Raw genomic sequence first — 20,485 nt, forward strand, 5'->3', positions numbered from 1 at the left:
CCCTATCTGTTTTTATCCAATTTTCATCGAGATTTGCCTTCGTCGGCACTTCGTGATTTTTTTGATTTTCCGGCAAAAACACTTTGTTTCCTTTGCGTTTGAGTTCATTTTACGGTAGATCGTACTGAATCTCTATGGTGTGGCCGCTGGAATCTGAGTTTTGTTCAAGCTAAGGTTTTCCTCGATTTTTCGGAGCTAGGGTTTCCTCCATTTTCATTGGTTCGTTGAAGTTGTTCTACTATATCAAGGCCTTACTTCTTCAAGTTGCGAAGAAGGCTGGTATTTGTATCTCTCTTTTGCATGTGTTGGATTTTGATTTCAGTCTACAGTGTTTGTTGGTGATTTAGTTGTTCTAACCATGACTGGTTCTACTTCCTCTTCTACGTATACTCCTGACCCTACATCCTCTCTATTTCTTCTGTCGTCTGATGTGCCTGGTGTGTCCCTGGTTCCTGTACCATTTTCGGGGAGTGGATTTGGAGGTTAGAAACGTAGTATGATAATGTCATTGTCTGTTAGGAACAAAATAGCATTTATAGATGGTTCGTGCCCTAAACCTGTTGCAACTTCCCCTGATTATAAACAATGGGACCGTTATAATAATATGGTGATGTCTTGGTTAACAAGTTCATTATCATCGGATATAGCTGAAAGTGTTCAATACTCTGAGACAACCAAAAGTATATGGAAACAATTAAATAATAGGTATGGTAGTGTAAATGGGACTAAAGTTTTTGAACTAAAAAGGGAACTTGCCTCTACCTATCAAGGATCCCTTGATATTGCTTCATATTTTACAAAACTTAAGAGAATCTGGGATGAATTGGGAATAATGTGCAGTAGTCATGCAAATTCTTGCAATTGTGCTGCTAAAGAGGGTCTCCAAAAGGAGAAAAGGGAGGACAAGATCCATCAGTTCCTTATGGGATTAAATGAGGTTTATGTTGGTGTGAGAAGCAATCTATTGATAATACAACCTCTGTCATACCTCGATAATGTCTATAACATTCTTCTTCAAGATGAAAAGCAAAGATAAGTCAACCCGCCTTCTCAATTCACCACTGAAGCGACCTCCTTTAATGTGAATTCCCTTAATAAAACTGCTCAACCTCAACTGAATATGCAATTCCAGGGGCAGCAGAGACAGTTTACTCAAAGAGTGACTTTGATAATCAGTCCATGACCTCTAATCTCTTTTGCAAGTATTGCAAGAAGCCTGGACACTTAATTAATAAGTGTTACAAGCTTCATGGCTTTTCTACTAACTTCAAGTTTACTAAGGGTAGAAAGGCAGTTGCTAATATGGTGACATATTCTGAATTCTCTGCTTCTGAGTGCACCTCTTCCAATCAGACTTCTATTGTGCATGTTGCTAAAAATGCTTCTGTGGTGCCTGGGCTGACAAAGCAACAATACTCTCAACTGCTCTCTCTATTGCAACAATCTCATGTTTCTGATCCTGGTCCTCAACTCAATATCATGAGTTCTGCCAATTTTGCAGGTACTTTATTGCCTAAGAATGTAGTATGTAGTTTCAACTCTACTTTGCTAAATCAATCTGATTCCTTAACTTGGATAGTTGACTCTAGTGCTTCTGACCATATAACTACTAATAAAGAATATATCATTAATATCACACCTTTACCTATTCCTTTTCTAGTGTCCCTTCCGAATGGTTATAAAGTAAAAGTTACTTGCACAGGTTCCTTTGTTTTGACTGAGTCTATAATTCTTCAAAATGTCCTTCATCTACCTTCCTTAAGCACAATCTCATCTCTGTACATAAACTCACAGATCAATTTGATTGTATAGTTCAGTTTACTAGACTTTCATGTCTCATACAAGGCCCTTCTCTGAAGAAGTCTCTAGATCTTGGTAAACTGGACAGTGGACTGTACAAATTTGTGTGGGAAAAGACTTCTCAACCTCAAGTTACTGTGTCAAATGCCTACAGCAGCTTGTCATCTTTATCTGTTTCTGACCATCTTCCTTGTATTGTAATACTGTTTCTGCCTCTTGTAATAAAGATGCTATGGATAAGATGGACATTGTTTGGCATAATAGACTAGCACATATTCCCTTTATTAAGATGAAAAGTATCTCTGAAATTTCTTCTCATATTTCTTCTACACAGTCTTTTCCATGTACTATTTGTCCTATGGCTAGACAAACTAGATTGCCATTTCCTGATAGTTCTATTCATAGTTCTAAGCCCTTTCAACTTGTTCATGTTGACACTTGGGGACCATATCACACTTCTACATATTCAGGCTCCAAATATTTCCTTATCATTGTTGATGATTTCTCTAGATGCACTTGGGCTAATCTAATGGGGTAAAAAAGTAATGCCTTTCCCCTCTTGAAGGCTTTTGTATTGATGGTTCAAACTCAATTAGATAATGCTCTAGAATTAGGAAATAGCAATGCTGTAGTTTCCTTCTTTTCTGAAAATGAAATCATTCATCAAACTAGTTGTCCACACAAACCTCAATAAAATGGTGTAGTGGAGAGGAAACATAGAACCCTCCTAGAAGCTTCCAGGGCTTTGCTTTTCCAATCCAAAGTACCAATCAGGTTTTGGGGAGATTGCCTTCTCACAACCACATATATCATTAATAGACTCCCCTCTAGACTACTACAAAATAAATCACCTTATGAATTGTTGTTGGGCAAGACACCCATCTATTCACGCCTAAGAACTTTTGGTTGCCTCTATTTTGCTACTGTTCCCATTTCTCAAAGAGACAAACTGAAACCTAGAGCCATTCCATGTGTCTTTCTTGTCGACCCTTTTGCAAAGAAAGGTTATAAATTGTATAACCTTTAGTCAAAACAGTATTTTGTCTCTAGAGATGTCATTTTTCATGAACAACTCTTCCCTTTCTCTTCAGATTTTTCCCTTCCAGTTGTGTCAAAGTCCCCATTGTCAACCACCTCATTATCAGTTCCAACCTATTGGTTTGAATCTGGTATGCCTCTTGATGCTACCACTTCTTCTACTCCTCTTTCAGTTCCTTTCCCTTCTGATGATCCATCCTTCCCTAATGCTTCTGACAACCACCATTCACCTTGTGATGCTTCATCTTCTGATGTTTCACCTTCTCCTCACATTACTGATGCTCTATTTGACTCTATTCCATCTACTTCTTCTCCTTCCACATCTGTTGCACCACTCAGAAAATCTGCTAGAACACATACCCATCCCTCTTATCTAAAGGACTATCTTTATAAACTACCTAATTCCCTTTCCTGTTCTGTTGTCCATCCTGTAGAGTTTGAGCCATATATTTATTCTCAGGCAGCCCCTATTCCAGCTTGGCAGAAAGCTATGAGAAAAGAGTTTGAATCCCTAGAAACCAATAACACTTGGGATATAGTTGAGTTACCCCTAGGTAAGAAGCCTATTGGCTGCAAGTGGATTTATAAAATTAAAATACAAAGGTAATGATGAAGTACAAAGATACAAGGCTAGACTTGTTATTAGAGGGGACACTCAGGTTGAGGGGGTGGATTTCAATGAGACATTCTCTCCTGTAGTGAAGATGTCTATTGTCAAGTGTTTGATTGTTGTTGCTATTAAGAAGAATTGGTCTTTATTTCAGCTTGATGTTAACAATGCATTTCTTCATGGTGAGTTAGATGAGGAGGTCTATATGAAATTACCTCCTGGCCTTTCTGTTTCATCTCCTTCTTCTTCTGCTCCTTTGGCTTGCAAATTGAAAAAGTCCCTTTATGGTCTTAGACAAGCTTCGAGGCAATGGTATGCCAAATTGTCTCAAGCTTTATATTCTAAAGGTTTTCATCATTCACTCAATGATTACTCTCTTTTTATCAAAGGGTCCCCAGGTCATCTTGTCATCCTAGATGTTATGTTGATGATATCATCCTTACTGGTGATGATTTACATGAGATTTCAGCTTTGAAACACTTTCTAGATTCTGAGTTTAAGATAAAAGACTTGGGCTCTCTTCATTATGTTTTGGGTATTGAGGTCAATGCCTTACCTGATGGAGTTGTATTAAATCAGAGGAAGTTCACTTCTGATTTACTTAAAGAGTATGATTGCATGGATGTTTATTCTGTTGTTAGCCCATTGGATTTGAACCAGAAGCTTAAGGCTGATGTTGGAGATCTCCTTCCTAGTCCTGAGAAGTACAGAAGCCTTGTGGGGAAGCTATTGTTCTTGACTCGCACCCGACCTGATATTTGCTTTAGTGTCCAACATCTGAGCCAGTTTATGCAGACTCCCTGGGTTCCTCACATGATTGCTGCTCTTCATTTGCTAAGGTACCTCAAGGGTACTCCTGACCTTGGTCTTTTTTACTTTAACTCTAATGATTTCTCTATCAAGGCTTATTCTGACAGTGATTGGGCTGCTTGCCCTGACATTCGCAAATCTGTTTCTGGTTTTTGTATTTTCTTGGGTGATAGCCTTATTGGCTGGAAATCGAAGAAACAGCCTGTGATTTCTCTTTCTTCTGCTGAAGCTGAGTATAGGACTATTAGTAAGGCTGTTGCTGAATTGGTTTGGCTGTCCAGGTTGTTGCATGATCTTACTATTGATGTTTCCTTCCCCATTTCTATTTTTTGTGACAATATGGCAGCCATTCACATTGCCAAAAATCCTATCTTCCACGAGCGCACTAAACATATTGAAGTGGACTGTCACTTCATCCAGAGTAAGTTGACTGAAGGGTTCATCCAGTTGTCACATGTTCCTACCTCTGAGCAGCTGGCAGATGTATTCACCAAGCCACTAACAGGTGTCCTCCATCACTCCTTTCTTGGCAAGTTGAAGGTTGTTTCCCTCTCCAACTTGAAGGGGGGTGTTGGGCTCCAGCTTGCACTACTTCAGGCCCAAAGTAGCATACTTAAGTTGGCCCAAATATTTATTTTATACTTAGCCTTTTGTAGCCTTTTGTACTAGTTAGCCTTTATTCTATTAACATAGCATAGTGGTTATTTATTTAGTAATTAGCCATTTTTACATTGTATGGACAGATTATAAATACAAGGAGGCCACAACTGTTAAAAGTTGGCCGGTTATTTTCATCATCTCTTTCCTATATGTTTCTGTGATGAAGAACTTTCTAGAAAACCTTCAACCTCCGTTAACGAACCTCAATTTCTAATCTTCTTTTACTGGTTTAACAAGGATAAAAAGTTATCCTTCAGAAAACCGGGAAGGGGGATTTTGTACATCTCTTACCCAGTCCAAAATAAAGATCCTAACTAACCAAAAAATTTGCCTTATCATACTTAGTTCCGATACTAGGCATTTGGTATTTGTTTAATTGATATGGTCCTTTGACATTTTTTGGAAGCTGTTGGAAGGAGAAGTAATAGAATTCCTCTGTTGATGTAGCAGCAAGTTTAGCAAGGGAATCCGCAACTTGATAAGCCTCCCTATAGCAATGTATACTATCAACATTAGCCTGCTCCAACATCTGAGAAGTGTACTCTATAATATTGTTCATCTTGTAGTTATAAGCTCTCTTCTCCTTCAGCATATTAGTCACAATCATGGAGTCTAATTCTAGAGTAAAATTTGTGTAACCATGTTCAATACACCAATTTACTCCAAACCAAGCTGCCTGAGCTTCTACATAGTTGTTGCTACTGCACTGAGTAGGGAATGAGAAAGCCATAACTATGTCACCATCATCATTCCTTAGAATCCCTCCCATTCCAACCATGTTATTCGACTTTAGGAAGCTGCCATCAGTATTTAGCTTGAAAGTGCCTACTCCAGGTTTGTTCCAGAGAACTATGGTGATCCTTGGGATAAGATGTAGCTTTAATAGATTGTCATAGAGATTATTCCAGGGAAGAGAGAGTTTGCAGTTTGGAAAGGCTTTGAATATAGCTGCTCCAACTATCCATCAAACTTGTTGGCCCATTTTGAATAAGTTAAACTTTTTTTGGTTGCCATATTTATATGAGCATCTTTCTTTCCAAATAGTCTAGCAGATGTGTCATGACCCAATTACCACCCCGTTGGGTTTCGTGACGGCACCTAGTCTTCAGGACTAGGTAAACCTAATATTTACGGAAGAACAACAATAATAAATAATATCAATTTTTTTTCTAGAATGAATCCTTTATACAGTGAACATATTTCCAAAATCCGGTAGTACAAATCATAAGATCTAGAGAGTTAACTACCACTTCTATATAAACTGTTTGGAAAAGAGTGAAAACGGTTGAATACAAGTAAGAAGGTGACTCCGAAGCCTGCGAACGCAACAACAGGTTTTCCTTGAGTCTCCTCAGCAATGATCCACACAGCTACTAACGATTGATACCTGGAATCTTCACAACAAAAATGTGCAGAAGAGTAGCATGAGCACACCACGGCGGTGCCTAGTAAGTATTAAGACTAACCTCGGTGGAGTAGTGACGAGGAATAGTCAAGACACCTACCGGTCTAATAAACTGTACAAATATAAGCATAGGAGCAACGAAACATGATGTATATATAAAGACTACACAATATAGCTAACAATACAACAATCACAATAAGGGAAGAAGAAAACAAGTAACAACAGAAATACCATAATAATAACATAGAAGAGCGAGCGAAATCACAAACCCAAATCCTAAATCACAAATGCAGCAAAGGTAAGCAATAACTCAGGACCTACGACAGCGTTCACATCAGGTCTTAGCCAACAAACTCCACGAAGTACCGATCCTCGAACAAACTTACAGCTCACGGGTCCCAATACCTGAACCCTAACACTTGGCATCCTGTGCCCCCATCACACCTTATGGTCTCGCCACTTGCTAACTAGAACTACTCTCACATATATGACAAGTAAACAAGGGTGTACATTTATACTCAGCAATATCAGGGGAACTTCATATCCAAAGGGAGTGTTCAACTACATTTATGCTTGTGTAAGTTCTCTAACATAGTTCCTACAAGCTAATAAGCATAAGGAAAAGAACGGATAGCACGTGAGAAGTTTTTTCACAACTTCCACGAGATAAAACTCATACAAGTAAGTGTACCACAACACAATATCAAACAGCAAGAATGACCACAGGCCATCACAAATCATCACAATCAATCCCTGACATGGCCCACCTTGTCTCGCCACGTGTGCAAATAATAACATAATAAGTGTCCGCCTTGTTTTGCCATACGTGCATCATAATGTTCCCACCTTGTCTCGCCACATGTGCAACCCACATATAAGCATATATACATATCCCGCCTTGTCACGCCGCATGTGCAATATATCAATAATAACAATAGCACGACAGAAACTTCATGCAACCCCACAACAACAACCATGATAGTAATACAAAATACAGCGAGTGAATCCACTCCAAAACTTCAAATCACAAGGAAACGGTATAACCAGTTCACAAGAATAACCACAGTAAGAAAATGAAAGGCATAAAAGGAACAATTCAACGAAAGGGAAAACTAACATGTAGTAACGATCCCACAATATAAAAGTCAATAACAAGAAAATCAACACGAGTCTAGTAGTCCCAAATAAAGGCAAGTCAACAAAAATATAGGCTATCTAAACTCCTTTTATGGTTGGGAAGTTACGAGAATATTCGACAATTCAATTAAGGAAAGGTGATCTTAGCTTCACTTAAGACTAGGCGATTATAGGAGGGATGATAATAAATCTCAATAACACAAGCAGTTATGAAAAGGTAGCATGACAATAAGAGAGACTAAATTTTTCAATTAATCAAATAGAATGACAATTAGGAAATAAGAGTGAATCATGAAGCAATTAATTCTAATTAAGCATGTACAGACGAAACTAATAAGCAGGAACTCTGTCATATCAACAATAACTCCATACATAGTAAATATAAGAACCTAAGAACCCTAAAAGGCCAATTCCCCACAAATAAGTCCGAGTACGCACTCGTCACCTCGTGTACACGAACTACAATCAACACAAAAGACTCAAATCCTAAGGGAAAGTCCCCCACATAAGGTTAGGCGAGATACTTACCTCAAAGACGACACATCGATACTCAAAAATGCACTTCTCGGGTGAAAAGACCTCCGGACGGCTCAAATCTAACCAAATTAACTTCAAAGCACAAACAAAGTACATAAGAAACTATTCCGGATCATAAAATCTCAAATTTTAACAAAATCCAAAAATCGGTCCAAAAGTCGACCCCTGGACCTGCATCTCATAACCCGACAAATTTTACAAAATCCGAATATGTAACGACCCGCCCGGTCATTTTGAGATTTTGCACTTTGCTCGCCAATTCTCAAGCACGACTAACCCCGTATGATGTATTATGACTTATATAAATCATCGATTTTGGTTTTCAGGGTAATCGGAATGGATTTGGAAGAATAATTCTCAGTTTGAAGCTTAAAATTTGAAAGGTTTGACCAAGTTTTGACTTTTTAGTATTTGATCTCGGATTTGGATTTTTATGATTTTATTAGCTCTGTTAGGTGATTTTGGACTTGCGAGTGTATCCAAAATGTATTTTGGAGGTCCATGGTAGATTTAGGCTTGAATTAGCGAAATTGGAATTTTGGCGTTTTCCGGTTGATAGGTGAGATTTTGATATAGGGGTCGGAATGAAATTACGGAAATCGGAGTAGATCCGTTGTGTCATTTTTGATGTGTGTGCAAAATTTCGGGTCATTCAGACGAGGTTTGATAGACTTTTTGATCGAATTCGGAATTTGGAAGTTTTTGGAATTCATAGGCTTGAATCCTATAATGATTTGATGTTGTTTTGAGTGTTCCGGAGGTTGGAACAAGTTTGAATGATGTTATGAGATATGTTGGCATATTTGGTTGAGGTCCCGAGGGCCTCAGGTGATTTTCGGATGGTTAACGGACTAGTTTTGGACTTGTTGGAATTGCAAAAAAATCTGGTGTTCAGTTGCTGGTTTCCCTTCTTCGCGTTCGCGAGGGGAGTTTCGCGTTTGCGAAGGGGAACTGGAGGCAAGAAAGGATTAGTGCTTCGCGTTCGTGAAGTAGGATCCGCGATCACGAAGGTCTGTACATTGGTGCATCGCGAACGCGTGATTGGTATCGCGTTAGCATAGAGGAAGTGGAATAGCTGGGACCCCAAGGCATTTGTCCTACGCGTTCGCGTAGTAGGCGTCGTGTTCGCTAAGAGGTGATTCAGTTATGCATCGCATTCGCGAGAGGGACCTCGTGTTCGCGTAGAAGGAATTTTGGTCAATGAATCTTTGTGCTTCGCGAACGCGAGGGTGCTGCCGCATTCGCGATGAAGAAAATATCTGGGCAGGTAGATATATTTGGAAATCGAGGGTTTAAGTCCAATATCACAAAAACCATTAGAGAGCTCGGGAGAAGGTGAAGTTTGAGGAGATTTTCAGTGGAACAATTGGGTTAAGTATTCTTCACTCATATTTGGTTTAATTCTATGATTTAGTCTTGAATTTCATCCTTTAATTTGAGAAATTAGAGTGGAAATTAGGGGAAAATGGAAGAAAAGTTTGAGAATTCTTTTAGGGATTTGAATGAGCAATTGAGGTCGAATTTTGATGAATTTGATATGGGTATACTCGTGAGAGAATAAGAATTCTAGTTTTGTGTTTTTTATCAAATTTCGAGACGTAGGCTCGGGGGTCGGGTTTGGCCAATTTCGGAATTTTTGGTGTAAATTGATTATTTTCGAGTGGGCTTTGTTCCCTTAGAATATTTTGACGGTATGAATCTGGTTTTGGTTAGATTTGGAGCATTCGGAGGCCGAGTCGTAAGGCAAAGGCATCGCGAGCTAGAGTTTGGACCAGATTGATGTAAGTAATGATTGTAAATGTTTGTCCTGAGGGTATGAAACCCCAGATTTCACATCGTTGTGCTACTTTGATATGACGCACACGCTAGATGACAAGCATGGGGTCGTGCACCGTTGGGAATTGTGACTTAGTCCGTCCCGTATGACTGTTAAGTCGCATATTTGATTAAAACTTGTTTGATATCATTGTGTTTTGGAAATTATTACCATGTTTTGGGTTGAATGCCATATTTGGGCCTCGTGCCAACTATTTTGGACCCTCCGAGGATTTTTACTACTATTCCTCACTGTTTTGACTTCATATTTGTACTCAGTCATGTTGCATTCTACTTTTTTTCTGACTGAGTGAGGCCGAGGGCCTGTGTTGTGAGGATATTATGGGATCGGGCTGCGCGCCGCAGCAGTGTGGTACTGATTCATGATTTTGAGGCCGATGGCCTGATTTGTTACGCCACGAGGTGGCTTGTTTTGAGGCCGAGGGCCAGTTTGATTATGCCACGAGATGGCTTGTTATAGAGCTTGGGCTGTAGAAGCCCCTCCAGGAGTCTGTACACCCCTAGTGAGCGCGGGTACCTAGTGTGAGTGATATGATATAGCCTGAGGGGCTGTTCTTGATCCATGTTTTGCCCGAGGGGCGATTCTTGATTCATGTTATGCCCGATGGGCTAATTACGAGTGATTGTGAGGTAGCCCGATAGGCTGGTTTGTTGATATTATGCTCGAGGGGCGGTTTATGTTACATGTTTTGCCCGATGGGCTGTTTACATTTCTATTCTTTACTCACTATTTTCATCACTCGTTTAAAACTATTGAAAGTTGTTTTAAAAGGTTTTACTGAAACTGAGCTTGATTTACGAAGTAAATGATTTCTGTATTGTTTTGGAAATGTACTGCATTTGCTGTAGCATTATGACGTGGCTTACGTGTTTTCTTACTGCTCAACTTTCATTTACTTTTATTACTTACCGAGTTGGCGTACTCACATTACTCCCTGTACCTTGTGTGCAGATTCAGGTATTTCTGAACCCGGTAGCGGGTGTTGATTGCTCAGTGGCAGAGTCATTGGAGTTAGCAAGGTAGTTGCCCGACGTTCGCAGCCCTGCTCGTCTCCCTCTTGTATTCCTTAGATTGTTTTTAGTATATTTTCAGACCTTAGGAGATGCTCGTGACTTGTGACACCCCGAGGTCGGGCTTGTATATTTATTCCGCACTGTTTATTTAGACTTACATTATGAGATATTTGATTAATTAAAGGCTTAAAAATATGATTTTTATTGATTAATGGTTAATTCAGGAGTTGTGTTGTCTGGCCTAGTTTCACAATAGGCGCCATCACGACCAGGTCGATTTTAGGGTCGTGACAGAAAATCCATCCCAATATGAGTTCAACCAAACAAAATTATCAAATTTCGATACCATTTGGTCCCTCAAATCATGATTTTTCATTTTAGGAAATTTCTTCAAAAACCCACATTTCCCTTAACCCAAAACACAAATTAAAAGATAAAAATGAAGATAGATTCATGGGATATGTTAGATTCTAGGTGAAGAATACTTACCCAATCGATTTGCTTGAAAAACCCCAAAAGAAGCTCCCAAATCCGAAGTTTAGAACTCAAAATATGAAGAAAATGGCCAACCATCGATTTATATGATTCTGCCAGGTCTTCCGCATCTGCAGATAATTAGCCGCATCAGCGGCGCCGCAGAAGTGATAATAGGAGAGCATAAGCGGGGCTCCTTCGCAGATGCGATGCATCAACCGCAGAAGCGGTTACGCACCTGCGTTCCAGCACTCGCAGAAGAGAGCTAGCTTCTGGGCCTCAAAGATCACAGATGCGATCAGACGCACGCAGAAGCGGAGCCGCACCTACGCTCCAAGGTCGCAGGTGCGAAAATACCAAAAATCAAACACGCTCAAAACTATGCAAAACATCTGAAACTCGTTCGAATCACACCTGAGGCCCCTGAGACCCCTTCTAAACACACAAACAAGTTCTACCAAGTTTGGAAACGTTACTTACCTCAAACCAAGCCAAAACTCTAGCCCGCGATGCCCTTGCCTCTCGATTTGGCCTCAAAATGCTCCGAATCTAACCAAAAATAGTATATTATCATCAATATACGCTAAAGGAATGAAACTCATACGAAAATTATCAATTTAGAACAAAAATCCCAAATTTGGCTCAAACCTGGCCCCCGGTCCCACGTCTCAGAATCCGATAAAAATCACAAAACTAGAAAACCCATTCGCTCATGAGTCTACCCATATCAAATTCACCAAAATCTGACAACAAATGGCCACCATCCAAATCCCAAAATTAACTCTCCAAATTTTCTTCTATTTTCCCCAATTTTCAACCCAAATTCCCAAATTAAATGATACAAATCAAGACATAATCATGGAATTTAACTAAATTTGAGTGAAGAAAACTTACCCCAATCACTGCTATGAAAATTCCCTCCAAAATCGCCTTCTTCCGAACTCTCTAATGAATTTTGAAATTATGGGCCAAAACCCTCATTTTCGAACTTAAACATTCTGCCCAGGTGCTTCCTTAATCGCGATCGCGGAAACACCCTCGTGATCGCGAAGAACAACTTTGCTGGCTCCTGAATTAGCTCTATGCGAACACGTTAATCACCACGCGAACGCGATGCTCTGCCTCTCTCTCTCCTACGCGATCACGGACAACTGATCGCGTTCGCAATGAACAAATGCGTGGCCCCAACTTTGATCCACATAACCCTACACGAACGCGACTCAACCCACGCGTTCGTGATGCTTCACATGACCAACCTACGCGATCACACCCCTTACTCCGCGAACGTGATGGACAACTTGACTGTTCCCAAAAAATGCTCTACGCGATCACAAAGAAGGATCTTCTGCAACAGAAATACCAGTAAAATCTGCTAACCTTTCAAGTCCAAAAATGACCCGTTGAGCATCCGAAATACACCCGAGGCCCGCAGGACCTCAACCAAATAATATCATTCAAACTTAGTCGAATCTTCAAATCACTCCAAACAACATCAAAACACCAAATCATCTTAGGATTCAAGCCTAAGAATTTAGAAACTTTCAAATTCCACAAACGACGCCAAAACCTATCAAATCATCTCTGAATGACCTGAAATTTTGCACACACATCATAAATGACACTACGGACCTACTCCAATTTCTGGTATTCCATTCTGACCCCGATATCAAGATTTTCACTGCCGACCGAAAAATCCAAATTTCCAATTTCACCCATTCAAGTCTAATTCTACCATAGATCTCCAAATTACATTCCAAACATGCTCCTAAGTCCAAAATCGCCTAACGGAGCTATCCGAACCATTAGAATTCACATCCAAGACCTTCTACGCATAAGTCAACATCCACTTGACTTTTCTAATTAAGCTCCTAAATTAGAGACTAAGTGTCTCATTCCACTCCAAGACCACTCCGAACCTAAACCAACCAATACGATACGATAAAATATAGTTGTACAACACATAAAGAACTAGAAATGGGGAAAACGGGGTTGTGAATCATGAAACGACCGGCTGGGTCGTTATAGTTAGGAAGAAGCTCTTATCCCTATTAACAAGCTGACCATAGCTCTCCTCATAATCCATTATCACCTTCATGATCATTTTAATAGAAATGCTACTTCCACTGCTAAAGATAACATCATCATCAGCATAAGCTAGATGATTAATAGTAGGACCTCTAGAAGGTATAGAGAAAGGAATGAAGTTGTTGTTCCGATTGAGATTATTTAGGGATCTAGATAAAAATTCAGCCGCAACAATAAAAAGAGAGGGAAAAAGAGGATCCCCTTGCTTTAACCGTTGAGAAGAAGTGAAGCCATTTCTAGAGCCATTAATAATTATAGAGTACCAAACCCAAGAGATACAGTTCTGGACTAACTCTATCCATAATTCAGAGAAGTTATATCTTTCTTCTCTTTCTTAATCCATTTCCCTCTATGGTTCTTAATCATGTTCAACTGTTGTTTCCTTCTCCTTTCCCTAAGAAGGCTATGGAAGTGCCTGGTATTGATATCTCCCTCGTCAAACCATCTAGTTTGAGTTTTCTGTTTAAGGAGAGACTCTTGCATACTCAACCATTTAATATATTCAGCATATGCTTTATTCGATTCTTCCCTATTGTTATCAGAGATGGTAACAACATCCATATCCTCAAATATTTGGACTTTTCCCTCCCATTTTATAATCAGATCATTGATGTCCCTAATCTCTTCTCTAGACCACTGGATCAATTTCCTGCTAAGAAGCTTCAATTTAGATTGTAAGATCCATATGTGATAGCCAACTATACTGGACTCCCAGATTTCTTTAAAATTGTCTAGGAATCCCTCTTGATTAACCCATAAATTAAGAAACTCGAAGTAACTGACGTTGTTTTGGTTAGTGTTAAAGCACTTTATGAGTAACGACCTATAATCAGAGCCAGTTCTCACCAAGTGTCTCACAATAGTGGTCTGGAACTTCTAAGCCTACATCTCATTAATAAAAATCCTATCAAGTCTTTTCCAAATTCTCTTGCTAGGCCTTCTATTATTGTACCATGTAAACTTAGAACCAGAAAAACCAACATCAGTCACTCCACAATTGTCCATGTAGTTAATAAAATCCAAGCTTCTATGAACCCTATGAGGCCTTCCTCCTAGCTTTTCATATGAATTGGTAATGACATTGAAGTCTCCTCCAATACACCAAGGACCATCAACGTTAAGATTGTTTTGTTCAAGACTATCTCAAAGGTCTTTTCTTTCAGTTGAAGTGCATTTTGCATAAACTGCTGAAATATAAGAAATGTGGTTGTTAATACCATCTTCAAACTTTATGGTAATATGTTGCTCATCCTCAACTATCAATACAGAGTGACAGTTGATGTTCCAGAAGCACCAAATTTGACCATTGCAGTTGGAGATACAACGTTGAAATACAAGAAACTTTCTGTAACCATCAAGCTTTTCATTATTCACAAAAGGCTCAAAGATAGCCACAAATTGTGTCTTGTTTATGTTGATCAAGTGTTTAAGCCTATGAATAGATTTTTTTATCTCATCCCTCTAATGTTAAAAAAAAATGTACTAATCATTAGAATTAGTTGGGGATAGATCCTCTTGTTGTTTCCTTTTCTGTAAAGGAGCAACTTTGTTCATGTGCCTTCTTTCATTTACCTAGTTTGCATTCTTTCTCCTTCCTCGGTGGTACCTGTTTGATATTTGTTGTTCATCTTGTCTTAGAAGACTTTTGTTAGTATCCTGAGTATTTGATTTTATTTCTTTGCGGTATTTAGAAGTTGTCTGTCTAAGAAGATCACTAGTAACCTCATCATCATTCTTAGTCAGATAGATAAATTTGGGAATATTCAGTTCAACAAACAAATTCAGTCCGTGTTGATTAATAATATCCGATGGTAAAATGGATGAACTAGAGCTATCAATGACCATATTAGCACCCTTAAATTCTAGCTGATGTTCTTGATCAACCCTTGTGGTTTTGTCAATATCCCCTGAACTTACCCTTATCATGCCTTGTATCTTCTTTAGAAATGTTTGGAGCTTCTACAATATCTGCAGTAGGTTTATTATTTATATAATTGTTTGTACCTGCTGTTGGTGACTCTGTTTTCCCTGATCACTCTGACTTTGGATACTCTCTTTGATCTCTCATAGGGACTGTTCACTTTGAATATACTTGATGGCTTTTGCTACCTTCTTTTACTATTTTCATGTAGTTGAACTGGTTTGAATATTACTTTGCTATTTTTTTATTTTTTTTTTGGCATTTTCTTCACTTTTTTTTTTTTTGCTTCCTCTTGCTTAATCTCTCTGTAACTGTAGGTCTTGCTGAAAATATAGTCACATTGTTAGTGTTAGCTTGTGCTATCTCAGCTCTTTGTTGGTTCCCATGACCCTGCTTCTTATTGGCTTTAACTTTACCATTTTTATTCCCATTTACCATAGAACTAGTTGCCTCACTTTTTTCCTCAGTAACTTTTTTTTGACGATTGAACAACTTCTTTGTTGGTAGGCTCCTCTCGTTTCTTAACATTAACTAGACAGGGATGCCCGTGCTGAGCACGGACCCAACACTGCAGGATACTTGTTTGAGCTTGTGAAAAAATAACATGACTTTGGAATAAGTTTGAAATTATGGTCATGTTGAAATAACAATGGCAGTAGATATAACGCAAAAAAAAAAAAAAAAAAAAAGCTTAACTCCAGATCTAAATCGAAGTATAGAATCCAGACTACCAACAAATAAGATGCAACAATTAATTTTGAAGATTCATCTCCCAAAATCTATTTCTTCTCCTGACAAATATACATTAGCATACACGATTGTTGCACTTAAAGAAGTATTTCTTTCCTGTCTCCAACATTCAACCTTCAATGAAAAAGTTGATAATTTAACATGTCACCACTGAGATGTTTCAACTTATGAAAATTGTTGATAAACATTTTTATTCATATAATACAGGTAAAAAATCCTACAATAACATTCATTGATAGAAAAAGTAGGGCTTTCACTTTCAAATCATATAATCATAGTGAAATGTAAATTGTGCTCATATGGAGTCATGGATCAATCTATACAGCATTAAAGGCAAAAAGAATCTGTTCACTTGTTTCTCAACTTTTAGACACATGTTTCCCATTCTCTCTCTCGTACTTTCTATATAAGCATAGCCTTTTTCTTCTCCTTTTTTTATGGAAGAGGAGGAGGAGAGGGGCAAAAATAGTGCACCAAAGTTTCTATTTTAGTGTTGAGATAGACATTGAATTCAAGAGATGCACCAGACATTAAACTACCAGCAATCACAAGGACCAATCAAACTATAATTCAAGTCCAAATAGCTTTGATAAAGATGGACAGCCCAAGAAGAAAGAAATTAAGGTGGTAAAGGCACAAGATATACCAACATAATCTCTAAATAGTCAATCTTTTGTGATGAACTTGCAGCAGTATGCTTCAATCATGAAGAAAACCTGAGGATCACCCGGACAATGCCAATGAAAACAAAGGAGTTATTACAGAGGTGGCATCTTAAGGTTTAGAAAAGGCAAAAGGGAAACCTGGAACACAATCCCTTCAGTGATTTGGTGGATAATTTGGAAAGAAAGAAATGCAAGATTTTTTTTAGAGCAAACTACAATCTGTAATTAGTGTTAAATAAGATGTGTGTGTATATATATATATATATATATATATATATATATTTGGTGCAACATGGCCATTGCAAATGACATTAAGGCTATGGTTGAACTCTTGAGCTCATTATACAATTCATAATGTAAGCCTACGATTGTATATAATTTTAAAGCACTTTCTGCTGAAATTAATATATTACCTTTAACATTAAATAAAATTAAAAAAATCATGAAGGAAACATTGTCTTCTAAATAAAGGGTGAGATTGAGAGAAAAAGACAAGGTAACGACGCGACCACACCAAATCGGTCGTTACATGAAGTGGCACATTTCATCGTTATGTAACGATGGATTTAACGATACGATACAATAAAATTTAAGTAACAATCAAAACAAACATTGTATTTAAAGTAACAATACGATACGATACAATGGATAACAACCATCCAAACAAGCTGTAAAGAAACACACATGATGGACTGCAAAAAAAAAAAAAATAGCTAATAAAAGTATTTTGAATAAGTTGTACCTACACCCAAGTTCACTATTTTCTTTTAAGGGATTGGCTATATCTCGAGGATATTGTTGGAATACGCATGTGTTCATCTCAAGCCCCCTGGATAAACTGACAACATTTCCATATAGTTCCTTCCAAGCTCTTCATTAAGCAACTGTATTATATGGCATCTCAACTGCAGAAAAGAAAGGGATAACCATAAGAAAAGGATCAAATATAAAAAAAAATTAAATCTCCCTTAACTGAACCTTATGCTCCGCCCTCACAAACCCAAAAAAAAGAGAGACAAAGAAAAACACGATAACACATTTTTGGGCATTTGCAGCTCATTAATTGCATAAATTCAAATGTGTACGACATAATTAGAAAAATTTAAGACTTAAGGATTTTAGATAGTACAATTTATCCATTATCACAGAGATAGAAGATAAGATGGTTCTTTTCTGCTTTCTGTAAAAACTTTAGTGATTGTTTATCCATGACTAACAGAATATGCTAACTATACCCTCTCTAAAATTCGCTCTTGATTGAATATTGTTCCACAATTTGAAAGAAGGATTGATGAACAAAATCGAGAATGACCATATATTGGGTATTTACAATTACTTTTATTCTCCTATCAGGCAATGAGTGCAACCATAGTTGAGCAGGAGTAAGATGAAAAACATATAGCTAAAAGGGCAACATTAAGTCCGCCCTCGAATCACCTACTTTTTTGTTATTTTCATTATTCTGAAATTAAACTTTCCTAACAGTAATAGAAAACCATGTAAGAATTAAAGTTGATAAAATAATCGATGTCTAATTCATTAACCAATTGGCTGACGATTACTACACTGGGTCTCTATTAAAGATTCCCTTTTTGTAGTACCCTTTATCTTCAACACAACATTAGATACTTTTCAAGGCGACCCAATGGTTCAGGAGAGGAACACAGAGTCTCAGTTCTCTGTTTGGGCTCTCTCAGACCTTCTAAAAGTCCTGACTTCCTAAAAGTTCTGACTTCACTGTATGTAAAAGGGGTTTTTCCCTACAACCTCGAAGCTAACTTCCATTCAAATGCAGATGCAATTCCCAAGTAAACAGCCAAAAAAAATTAAAATAATGGTAAAGTGTTATGCAATTTGCGTATCTACCAGTATACGTACTTTCCTAAATAAGTAAAAGAAGTGAATACGAAGTTCAACAAAGAGATCTCAAATTAGCATAAAACCCAGAGTGAGCAAAACTCAGTATAAGAAATCCAACCAAAACGAACACATGCATAGCTTTCGTTGCAAAAATTGGAAGTGAAGAATCTGATAACTACCATTTTCACCCAATCAAAGATCATCAACAGAAACAACTCACACTTTAAAAGAGTGTGGAATATAGAGAAGCAACTCACTGAAACATATAGAACCGGCACTGAAAAACCGAAGAAGAAAGAGCAGTGCAAGAAAAAGTTGAAAAACTTACTGAAAAGATAGATTGCAGAATTGCAGAGAGCATAGGAGGAGCAGCGAAGGAGAAAGAAAATTACAAAGATAGATGTTGTATAGTCTGTCTATCTAAGTAGTGGTACACGTGGTTTGGTTAATGACAGTTGCAAACCGCGTGTTTATTCACAGGTGAGAAATAAGCCCAATTTTACTGTACAGTATACACTACCGTGTACCAATTATATATAGTAACAATTTACAAAGAGCACACACATGTCAGGATATTGAAGAGAATGAAAAGGCTGAAATTGGCGTAAAAATACAAAAATGCCCATGACAATCATGTGTTCGTCCATACAAACTCCCATTTCTAACATATAGTAATATTAGCATTCTGTTTTGCCACACCCTTATCAACTTTTGTAACATTCTGCTTTGTCATATCCTTCTTTTGGCCTCCATTGCCTACACTATTCTCCTTCTGTTTTTTACTACTTTCTTCTTCCGTTTGCAGTAGAATCATATTTTCAGCATTTGTTTCCCCTTCATTGACTTCTACGATTCTTATTTTCTCAAGAACTTTACAATTCATCATATTATGCCCAATTTTCCTATAATGCTTGCAATACTTAGGAATATTTTCGTATTCAATTTTTTACGTATACCCTTTCAGAGGTGTCTTCTCATCTTCGGAGCCCACCCACTACTAGGTATGGGTTTCATTAAGTCTATTTCTACCCTTATCTTAGCCATACTAGGCCTTATTCTACCATAAGTAGCAACATCTAAGGCCAACAGAGTACTGCCAATTTGTTTAACATAATGCCATGTATGTATATTTAATGGTATACATGGAAGAAGTACCCATACCAGGACAACTGAAATGTCTTCATCCGTCTTAAAATTCGGTGACCATTTTTGTAGCCACATTTGTAATCTTTCAATTTCGATCACCCTCCTGTACCATACAGTTTGAAGTCATCTTTCATAGGAGAAATCTATTAAAACATTATAGTTATTATAGACTCCAATCTTGGCATCACCTTTAATTGAAAAAAACTCACTGAAACTGGACCTGATCCTTTCGATTTGAGGGCGAGGCTTCAGAAACCTACTAACAATAGTTAATTTGCATTCTTCAGCCATGATTTTGTAATAGTCTTTAGCTTTAAAAATCACCGCCGATATCCCATTGTGAGTAGTTTGTCGAGCAATCACTGATTCTCGAGGGTGTTGGACGGTGGTCGTTGGAGTAACTGTTGCGTTAGTTACAGTGGTGGCATAAGTTAATTTTCCAGCAATTGCTTCAGTAGTTGGAGTCGTCGTAACTGGAGGTTCATTTTGGCTGTCAGTACGCGCCCTTAGGACACCGTCCGACGGTGCCATGAGGCAGAGCGTAGGGTTGACACGTCAAATATGTTACCGTTAAGGGCCAATGTTAGTAATTGTACGGAGAGAAAAAGTTGTTTTCCTTTTTAACTCATTGATGTACTTAATATTTGTATTAGTTATACATTATACTTGGTATTATCCTGTGTATAAGTAATGCATAGAAAACCATGACATTAGTAATACCAAGGATATTAATGCAT

The 20,485-nt window shown here is 38.1% G+C and overlaps 1 protein-coding gene and 2 long non-coding RNA genes across 4 annotated transcripts; all 3 read right to left on the reverse strand.

The window, feature by feature from the left end:
- Positions 1-6,104: 6,104 nt before the first annotated feature.
- LOC104220277 (uncharacterized) lies at positions 6,105-11,562 on the reverse strand. Its single transcript, XR_709461.2, has 3 exons — positions 11,337-11,562; positions 7,989-8,069; positions 6,105-6,312 (listed from the first exon to the last, which is right to left on the reverse strand). It is a non-coding gene; the product is annotated as an uncharacterized lncRNA (long non-coding RNA).
- Positions 11,563-13,700: 2,138 nt separating this feature from the next.
- On the reverse strand, positions 13,701-14,411 carry LOC138879757 (uncharacterized). The gene is made up of 2 exons (XM_070159388.1): positions 14,359-14,411; positions 13,701-14,229 (listed from the first exon to the last, which is right to left on the reverse strand). The coding sequence occupies exons 1-2, from the start codon at positions 14,409-14,411 to the stop codon at positions 13,701-13,703; spliced, it is 582 nt and encodes a 193-aa protein (XP_070015489.1).
- Positions 14,412-16,221: 1,810 nt separating this feature from the next.
- LOC104220276 (uncharacterized) lies at positions 16,222-19,096 on the reverse strand. 2 transcript variants are annotated; one of them, XR_709460.2, is made up of 3 exons: positions 18,931-19,058; positions 17,485-17,647; positions 16,222-16,793 (listed from the first exon to the last, which is right to left on the reverse strand). It is a non-coding gene; the product is annotated as an uncharacterized lncRNA (long non-coding RNA). The 2 variants fall into 2 exon arrangements; XR_011403104.1 differs by lacking the exon at positions 16,222-16,793 and having other exon boundaries at positions 17,331-17,647; positions 18,931-19,096.
- Between the last annotated feature and the right edge of the window lie 1,389 nt (positions 19,097-20,485).

The sequence above is a fragment of the Nicotiana sylvestris genome, chromosome 10, assembly GCF_000393655.2.
Source record: "Nicotiana sylvestris chromosome 10, ASM39365v2, whole genome shotgun sequence".
Lineage (NCBI taxonomy): Eukaryota > Viridiplantae > Streptophyta > Magnoliopsida > Solanales > Solanaceae > Nicotiana > Nicotiana sylvestris.

Coding starts and splice junctions, on each gene's coding strand:
- LOC138879757 (XM_070159388.1), bottom strand. CDS start 14,411: ATGGACAATTGTGGAGTGACTGATGTTGGTTTTTCTGGTTCTAAGTTT. Junction 14,230..14,358: donor TCTGGTTCTAAGTTTACATG/GTACAATAATAG, acceptor CTCTGATTATAG/GTCGTTACTCATAAAGTGCT.